The sequence below is a fragment of the Olea europaea genome, unplaced genomic scaffold (genome assembly GCF_002742605.1).
Source record: "Olea europaea var. sylvestris unplaced genomic scaffold, O_europaea_v1 scaffold126, whole genome shotgun sequence".
Taxonomy (NCBI): domain Eukaryota; kingdom Viridiplantae; phylum Streptophyta; class Magnoliopsida; order Lamiales; family Oleaceae; genus Olea; species Olea europaea.
Genome location: NW_019230046.1, coordinates 668,463 through 678,702, shown reverse-complemented (window position 1 = coordinate 678,702; position 10,240 = coordinate 668,463). Strand labels below are relative to the sequence as shown.

Genomic DNA, 10,240 nt, shown 5'->3' with positions numbered 1-10,240 from the left:
TTTTCTTTCTAATCCTGGAAAGGAACATTGGGAGGCAGTCAAGTGGATTCTCAGGTATCTCAGAGGTACATCAAAGATATGTCTGTGCTACGGGGGAGCTGATCCAATCTTGGAAGGTTATACAGATTCAGATATGGTGGGAGATCTTGACAGTAGAAAATCTACTTCAGGATTTCTCTACACTTTTGCAGGGGGAGCTGTTTCATGGCAGTCAAGACTACAAAAGTGTGTTGCTTTATCTACAACAGAAGCAGAATATATTGCAGTGACGGAAGCAGGTAAAGAAATGTTGTGGTTAAAGAGATTTCTCCAAGAATTAGGGATTAAGCAGAAAGATTATAAAGTACATTGTGACAGCCAGAGTGCTCTTGACTTGAGTAAGAACTCAATGTATCACTCTCGAACAAAGCACATTGACATTCGCTATCATTGGATAAGAGAGGTGATGTATCAACAGCTATTGAGACTAGTAAAGATTCACACAAATGAGAATCCAGCAGATATGTTAACAAAGGTGGTTATAAGGGAGAAGTTAGAGCTATGCAGAGACATAGCTGGGTTAGTTGTCCGATAGCAATTGATTTGAATGCGACTGGAGGGGGAGAATTGATATATTCCAGCCGCATTCAAGATTCTTCCATGCCGAAATTGTTGAAATTTCAATTGCTTAATAAACAAGCAATTCCCACCAACATGCATGCATGAAGGATGAAGAAGAAAATTTGAATTAAAACTCTCCACCTTTTGACGGCCACAACTTCAATTGCTTAATGGAGAAGAAATCTATGCAAGAAGAGAATTTGAAATGAAATTCTTTAGCCGCAATTCTTGATTGGTTTTTGGCCACAAGTTTATGACGGTTTGTAGCCAAGATTTTTCTATAAATATGAGCTACCGTAAAGAGAATTAATATGTCCCTTGAGAGGAAGAAAAATAGGATAGAGAAGAAAGAGAAAAAAAGAGAGATTAGAGAGACTCTTTTGAGAGGTTTTTTGAGTTTGTAAACTCCGTTGTAAATTTTATTCAAGTAGAAATAGAATTGTTTTTCCTCTTTTATTTTCTCTTCACGTGATCGGAGAATCACAACAATTTTGACATTCATTAATATAAACGTTGCATCAATCATTTATATAGATACTCTGTAGATTCTTTGAAAGATAGTAGGTGCTTCAGTTTAAGGGAGGGTCTTGGAACAATGAGATAGCGCTTCAACAGAAGGGCTTCAGAACAATGAGATAGCGCTTCGACAGAAGGGCTTCGAAACAAGGACTAACTTTTTTATGTTAACTAGTTGCGTTGACTATCAGATGTCTCCACGTGGCCCCACGTCGTTCAAGGAGCTTTAGACTATCAGATATCACCACGTGGCCTTCACTGGGGTTTCAAATTATGAGGCGTAACAAAAACTCTCAAAATTTATAGAAGCGTGAATGCTTCATATGCTCACGATTGCATCAATTTAGTGTTTTGGGATCACATTTTTAAGAGACTTGATTTCTTTTAGATGTACATAGAGAACCATTATATGTCTAATGTGTAATTATTGGAGTGTAGGAAGCCTAGAAATCAGCCATGTTCAAATTATTCGCCAGCGATTTCCATAGCCAGCGCCAAGCACAAGTAAAAGAAAAGGGTAGTCATTGATTGACGATAAATGTAAAACTAACAAATGTTAGACTTGAATCCTAACAAAAAAAAATTTCTTGTAGCGAATCCAAATTGGTTGGAAAAAATGGCTTCATATGTTGTTTCTATTGTTACAAGTTTGAATCCATGTCTTTGTTTTTTCATCCTCGGTGAATAAAGTTAGGGTAACTTAGTTAAAGAAACTTGATCAATATTTTTGAAGAACTCTAATATGAAAAATGTTCGGTACATGCTCGAATGAATTGCACTGAAAAAAGAGAAATTATAATCTTGTCTTCTTTGATATGCATAATTCTCTTCATATACTATCTAACCATATTCACTAGACGAAAATACTAAAAATATAATTTAAATAAATAAATTTCTCCAACTTTGTCGACCCTCAAGATGAACATGAGTGCCAAAGTGTCAATTTTTACTTTTCATTGGATCCATTATGCCAATGTGATTTGGATAAGGGAAAATTTCATAAGTAATAATTTAAGTATAACACATTTCCAAATCAAGGATATTGGTTTCAAATTTCAAAAATCAGATTTTTATTAAAATTTATTTATGATTTAATTATTAATGTATTAATTAAATATATTTAGGTCACGTATTTATACAATTTGGTCACAAATTTACAATTTAATTAGCCACTTATTAGTTTTTGGCACAAATCAGAAATTTTGTGTTACAAATTATTTTACGATCACAATTCAAATATTTTGTAATTTAAATTTTTGTTCATTGATCACAAATCAAAAAATTAATTTGTCACAACTTATCAAATTATTGGTCACAATTTATTATTCGGTCACAAATCAAAAATTTTATAGGTCACATATTATTTTTCGGTCATGATTATTAATCACAAAATCAAAACTTTTATTGGTCATAACTCATTTATTAATCGCAAATTATTATATTAAATTGGTCAGGATTAATTTTTCGATTAAAATTTAATCAATTGTGAGTCACAGTCACAATTTTTTGGTCACATATTACAAATTAACCAACTATTTTTCACTATCAACCAAATTATTAATCACATATCACAAGCATCCAATCCCATCTCATCCCACTCCCAATCATTGCCACGACTACCACAACCATTATCACTATCACCATTATCGCCCTGTTACCTCCAAAATATGAAAGATGCCACCACCATCCACATCACCACCACTACAACCCCAACAACACCCATGCCTCATTCCACCACTCCAAAGCACCGCACCACCACTACCACAACACCGCCACCATACACACCATCACCACCACCAAAACAGAGAGAAATCTTGTCGATGACTTCACACAGCCAAGCCAACGCTGCATCGCTCACTTCTGATCGACGATTCACTTTTCTCCTAGCCAACGATTCCAAATCCACCCCAGCACTACCACCACCACCAAATCTTTGGTGCAACGTCGCACAGTAAGGGTGAATTTGTTCTTCTAGCTGGCGATATTTGTGGCCATCATTGATCGGTTATGGTTTGACTGAGAGAGATAGCAGCATCTATGGGTATAAAGAGAGAAGAATGAGAGAAGCGAATATAGAGAGAGAAATGAGGGAATAAATTGATTAGGGTTTTGGGATGAAAATTGTATATTTAATATTTATACTTAAATGTGAAATATTTGATTTGTGAAAAATTGAAAGTTCCCACCTGATTTTAGAACACAAGATTTTAACGCTGGAGTTTCCTGTAATTTCCACTTTGGATAATATTACACTTTGGACATTTCTTCTGCATATTTGAATTAGTTGATGAGGTTGTCAAAATATTTTCCACGTGGCATTATTTCTTTGGCGTAAGCTATTTTCTGTAGCATTCATCTCTACTGTGATAGGCTAATCTACTTGTATAGTACTATTACAAGCTAACAGCCCCTTCACATGAGGGAGTCCCTTATGTGAGGAGGCTGTCACTCTTGCTGTACATAGCAAGCTCAACCTTACTGTGATTGACCCAACTTCTGACATGTAGTTAGTTTCATTTCTTGTATTATTCGAAGAAAGCAATTTTTTTTGATAAGAATCATGCTAGATTTACAATCTAGTTAGATAGTTTTGATTGAGAACACATACTTGACTACATTATATTCATCTATTTCAAAAACAGTTTTTTAAATTAATAGCTCGAATTTTAACAACACCTTCAACCATTATAACCAACTACATACAAATAACATAATTGATTTTGATAATTTTATGGGTAGTGCATTGCCACATGGCAGTATAAAATAAAACTCCCTTTTAATAAATTTGAATTTGATTTTATGAGTCCTCATTTTGCTTGATTTATTGTTACTTTTATAAAGAGAAAAAAACTCATATTAATTACTAAAAGTAACTTAGCCCCTGTTTGAGCCACATTTTTACCTTATTAAAATGAAAAATATGACCGTTATTCATCATATCAAGCCACCATTTTTAAATTTCTATCTCTGATGTGAGGTCCATAACGGCTCTATTTCTCATTCTTATTATAATGTGGCTCAAACATGCTCTTCTTCTTTTTGTAATATATATAATGATTTAGAAAATTATTTTAAAAGGGTTTCTATTTATCAACCCCCATCTCCCTTTGAAAATTATTGAAGTAAATATTAATCACTTTGAAAATTATATTATCTTTAACTTATTAGGCCTATGTTTGAGCTCTATTTTTCTTAAATTTTTTTTTTCAAATTTCATTCTTAATCATATTCTCTAATAAAATAATTCTACACGTAAATTAAATTTTTTTAATCTTTTAACTACACATTTTTTTTTTTTAAATTTACTATTTTAAAATCAATTTTTCCCCAGAAGAGGGGGGCGGGGTGGGTTTCAAAGAGGGCCTAATAGTTATATTGATAGGAATACATACACATTTGCTGTACCATATTAGAACTAAAATAAAATATCTTGAACATTTCTAAAATTTAAATTCTTAAACAAATTTCTTCTCCTTTTCCTCTTCGCTTCGCTTCACCTCAAACTTTCTATTTTCTGATGAACCAAAGCTAGTCACATATTACAAACGTACGTGGCTTGAACACCTAACTATGATAGTAGTTACGTGCCTTCTCAAAAAATCTTAGAAGATTTAGTCCTATTTGATAACTATTAAAACAAAATTCATTTTTATTCTCAAATTTATTTTCAATCACACATTTTTATAATAAAATATTTTACACGTAACTCCTAAATTATTTTCTAATTTTTAACCACACATTACTCCTAAATTCATTTTCCCGAAAAAACCATTTTAATTGTTGTCAAACAAATGGTTAATTTTCAATATAATGCTTTTTATTTACTTCATAAGTATAAGATTTTTCTCATTGTTCTAAAATGCGTGTATATGCTTGGAGCGCTTTCGAAACGTCTCGCATTTGAGGTATACTCGTGCTAATACGGTCAACCTATATGATCACATATGCATGATTAAAAATTGTGTCAAAATTAACTTAGCAAAATTCAGTCCATTTTTATAACTTAAAAAAAGCAAATTGAGTCTAACAAACATCAAATTAGCGAAAATAATCCAAATCTGCGAATTATATACAACAATATGTAGGATTTTGTGATTTAAAAAATAAAAAAATAAAAAAAATCGTAAAGTTGTAAACTACCTATGTCGAGCCTGAGCTTGAGCTCGAGCTTGAGCCTCATTCTTCTTCGATCTTCCTCCAGTTTAATTAGCAAGTGATGCTTGTAATGCACAATTTTTAATTATTGATAATTTTGATGATGGGAATGAGGTTAATAATGATATCTTATCGTGTCTATGTTCGCATAGGCACACATATGTTTGTAATGTTTGATACTTGATTGGAACACATTATTACGTATTATGCATTTTCGAACTTTGATTGTATCTATTCAGTCAAACGATAACTTAGCCCCCCATTTGGCCACCATCATTTGAAATTATGCATTTAGGAATAGTATTTTTTTGGAGATTGTATGATTACAAAAGAAGAAAATTTTGATTTACATGTAATGTTATCTCATATAAGATTGTGTGGTTGAAAAGAAGAAAGAAACGTAAATTTCTTAGATAATGAAAGCCAAACGGGAGCATAGTTTTCTTTACCTTTAACGAATAAAAAAAAGGCTATTTATATTAAAATGTAGCCCTTGTTTGAGCCCCATTATTATTATAAGAATGCATTTTTGAATAGTGTATTGATGGAAAATGTGTGGTTAAAAAATAAGATTTTTTTTTGAATTTACATGTAATATTATTTTATTGAATAATGTGTGATTAAAATGATATCAAATTATCGTTTAAAAATATATATTTTAAAAGAATGTGGGTCAAATAGGACTTTAGTTTTTTTTAAGTAATTCCCTATTTAATGGCATTTAATTTATTTTTATACTCATTTTTAATCATATATTCACACAATAAAATATTTTATACGTGAATTTAAAATTTTTCCCTATTTTTAATCATCATTCTAAAAAAAAAAAAAATAAATAAAAAATGATAGATGTACAACACTACACATTTACAGCTTTCACACAAATGATGGGGCTCAAGATTATTTTAATCGCGACTCTACTCCGACATGTGAGAGGACTGTCAAGAAATATGTCAAAAATGATATACTTATGACACTTTTAAAAAAAAATACCATTCAAAAGATAGATGTTTGAAAAAAGGATATTTTTCGAAGTGGGTAACGGGTGATCATTTAAAAAAAAATATTCATCCACTCCCTTTGCAAGTGGGAGTGGCCTACAGCAAGCTCGATCATTAAAAAAAGAATAATATTATTTGTAGTCGTTCACTGTGGCATACATGTCGGGTGATTATTTGATACATTAATGTAGTAGTTTTTTTATTCATTAATGTATCAAATAATCACTTATCATGTGTATGCCACGTATGACGACTGTTGTAATGAGCGACTGCAAATAGCATTATTCTTAAAAGAAAAAGTCATGATACCTACGGACACCTCATATAGAGGGTGTATTAATTTTTTGACATTGTTTATTAAGGAGAATTCCACATCTTTGTGAGTTTGCGGTAGGAATTAAATCTGTACACCAATCATTTTTGTTGAAAAAATTACCACTTCAACTCGACAACCCAGATCCTCCAAATCGATTGATTCAAAAAGCCAAAGTATATGGACCCCACCTGCCTTTTACAAGAACTCCTGCCAACCACAAGATTTTTTGACTACTTTTCTTAACCACTATCTTGTTTACACGTGTCATCGACAACAACCCCCGTTGGTGTAGCATTAATTCACTCCATTAATAAGCCCAAAAAGTCATCCACGGTATGTTTTCATTATCATTAGGCAAAGAAAATAATTTAACAGAAATGTTGAAGGAGGAAAATGGTGACACCAGTAACAACTTGGCTCGTATGTGTGACACATGCCAATCCGCACCGTGGACTGTGTACTGCCGGGCAGACGCGGCTTACTTGTGCATTGATTGCGACGCCCGCATCCATGCCGCCAACGGGGACTCTTCACGGCACGAGCGCGTGTGGGTGTGCGAGGCTTGTGAAAGTGCCCCGGCCGCCTTCTTATGCAAGGCTGATGCCGCGTCCCTCTGCACCACCTGCGACTCCGACGTCCACTTGGCCAACCCACTAGCTCGCCGCCACAAACGTATCCCCATTTTGCCGATTCCAGGCTCACTCCACGGCCCCTCTGCGGCTCCGACTGGTGATATGGATGCAGACGGCGAGTTCTTGACCCCAGAGGACGACGAGGCAGCTTCCTGGTTATTGCTAAACCGTGTCAAGAAGGGTGGAAATGAAGAGAACAATAATGGGCACTTATCAGGTGAAGTCGATGAATATATAGACCTTAATCAGTACAATTCATGTCAAGAAATTCACTTCACTGAAGATCAGTACAAAAATCAGAAACAAAATCACAATGTTCCTGATCATGATAAGAAATTGTATGATGGTGATAGTGTTGTGCCAGTTCAGTATGAATCAAAGGGCAAAGAAGAGGTTCATCAAAATAGATTTCAGTTAGAGATGGAGTATGAGATGTCCAATGCTGGTGTAAGTTTTTCCTCTTTATCTAATTATTGTTGATTTGGAGAGTTCTAATTAATTAAAGATTGTTCTAAATTAGGTTTCCCTGTCATCCTTGGATGTTGGAGTTGTACCAGAATCAAGATTGAGTGAAGTTTCATCAGTCTCCCAGCAAAGACCCTCAAAAGGCACAATTTATCTTTCCTCAAGTCCACCTATCCAAATGCCAACACAACTTTCTGCCATGGACCGTGAGGCCCGCGTATTAAGGTACAGGGAGAAGAAGAAGAAGAGGAAGTTCCAAAAGATGATTAGATATGCAACGAGGAAGGCTTATGCAGAAACTCGACCCCGGATCAAAGGTCGATTTGCAAAAAGAACAGATTCTGATCAAATGTTCTCTACAAGTTCAATAGCAGATAGTCCTGGATATGGCATCGTACCCTCATTTTGAGGACATGTAACTATCAAAGGTTCTTAAAGAAAATTTAAGGATTTGTCTTAGATTTGTACCAATCATTTCTGCAGCTACTGCTAACTACATTTACATATTACCGTCATTTTATCAATCACTTATACAAGTTTTTCACATTAATTTTTTTTTGGTTTGGTACGACAAATTGAGCATGATGGATAAATTCTGTTGAAAGTTGATGTGTTAATTTCCACTTAGACTTAGTCATTGATCTTGGTTTAAGTTGCAGATATTTGCTACGTATTTTTCTGGTTTTTAGTTAGTCAAAATGAGTATGAAGTAGTGGCAATAAAATGTGCTGTTAGTTGAGATTTTTGAGCTGCTTTCAGTTTGCTTAAATAGGCACTTTTAGTTCTGGAATAAATGGCAGATAAGAACCTGTGTTTTCTTCATTTTTACTTCGAGTTTTCTGTTTTACTTTGCTGGATATTTTCTATTTCTTGTTCTTTGCTTCTCAAAAGTCCCAGCATTTGCGGCATCGAAGCCTGGTTCTTTTATAACTCGGTATAGATTCGTGGTGACTAGCGACAGTGTCGTGAATGTATCTCAACTGTCAATTCCAGTCTTCAAGGGAGAATGTTATGAATTATAGAGCATTAAAATGAAGACTTTGTTTAAGTCTAAAGATCTTTGAGACTTGGTTGAGAATGGATATCCTGAGCCAAATGAGGAGATCAGATTGAAAGAAAATTAGAAGGACTCCAAGGTATTATTCTTCATTCAACAAGCAGCTCATGAGACTATTTTCTCAAAAATTGTTAAAAAAAGCTTGGACAATATTGCAGAAGGTGTTCCAAGATTCTGAAAAGGTAATCACAGCGGAACTTCAATCTCATTGCCGTGATTTCGATGTGAAAAGTGGAGAATTTATAGTTTCTGCAGTTGTAAACCAAATGAGATCATTTGGAGAGGAAATTTCTGATCAAACTATAGTTGCAAAAGTGTTCAGAGGTCTGTCTCCAAAGTTTGGTCATGTAGTTGCAGCCATTGAAAAATCCAAATATTTGTCGACATCTTCATTTGATGAATTTAATGGGCTCTTTGTACTCTCATAAAGAAAGAAAGAATGAATAAACCAACTGAGAAAATTGAAGAGAAAGCATTTCAAGTGATGGGGAAGTAAACTCGATGAAAAATCTGTAAAATATATTTTTGTGGGTAGTTGTTCTCAATCTAAAACATATATCTATATAATCCTGTTAGTGACAAATCGGTATTTCCAATAAGAAGGTGTTGATTACAACGACATATTTTCTCTTGTTGATCGATTTGAAACAATGAGAACCATTTTAGCTTTGGTTGCACAGTTGAGCATGCCTATTTATGAATGGAGAATTGAAAGAAGAAGTTTATGTCGATCAACAAGAAGGTTTCATCATCCAGGACAAGGAAGACAAGCTGTATAGATTGAATAAAGCCTTATATGATCTAAAGCAATCTCCACAGGTATTGTAACACTTCCAGTATTAATAATTTCATTTTCTTTTAAAATTATGAATGTGGAAGCAATTAAATTTTTCTTTGATATGATGAACATTATTGACTTCATTTATGAGCATAACTTGTAGAAAATTTTCGCATTTGAATTAAAAAAAATAAAATTAAAGGGTAATTGGCACAAAACGTCCCTACCTTTCAAGTCTATTGTGGAAAACGTCCCTACCTTTCATTTTTTGGCATTTTTGCCCTCATTTCAACCTTTCTTTACGCTGGACGTCCTTCCGTCCATATTCCGTCAGTTTTTCCGTTAATTAAATACAAAAATACCTTTTTCTTTCCATAAACAAGGGTAAAATTGTCCTCACCCACTTCACCCCTTTTTCCCGCCATCAACTTAGTCCATAAGTAACAGTAGCAGCAACATGAATCTGAAAATACTTTAAATGATTAAGTTAAATAAAGAAAAAATATCGTGAACACATTATATTTCACAATTCCACAACTACTGTTGCTGTCATCTTGTGTCACTGGAAAAATTTAGAAAGACATATTAAATGGGTAGTCAATTTATAATGAGCCAAAATGGTGAATGGCTCTTTTTGGTTCAATGGAGAAGATGAATGGCTCATTTTAAATTGACTCATTATAAATTGACTACCCATTTAATATGTCTTTCTAAATTTTT

General features: G+C 33.7%; 1 protein-coding gene across 1 annotated transcript; it reads left to right on the top strand.

Annotated features, from left to right (window-relative positions):
- Positions 1–6,924: 6,924 nt before the first annotated feature.
- LOC111374579 (zinc finger protein CONSTANS-LIKE 2-like) lies at positions 6,925–8,424 on the top strand. Its single transcript, XM_022997275.1, has 2 exons — positions 6,925–7,667; positions 7,741–8,424. Exons 1-2 carry the CDS (start codon positions 6,966–6,968, stop codon positions 8,092–8,094), a joined length of 1,056 nt encoding a protein of 351 aa, XP_022853043.1. The 5' UTR covers positions 6,925–6,965; the 3' UTR covers positions 8,095–8,424.
- Positions 8,425–10,240: the final 1,816 nt, after the last annotated feature.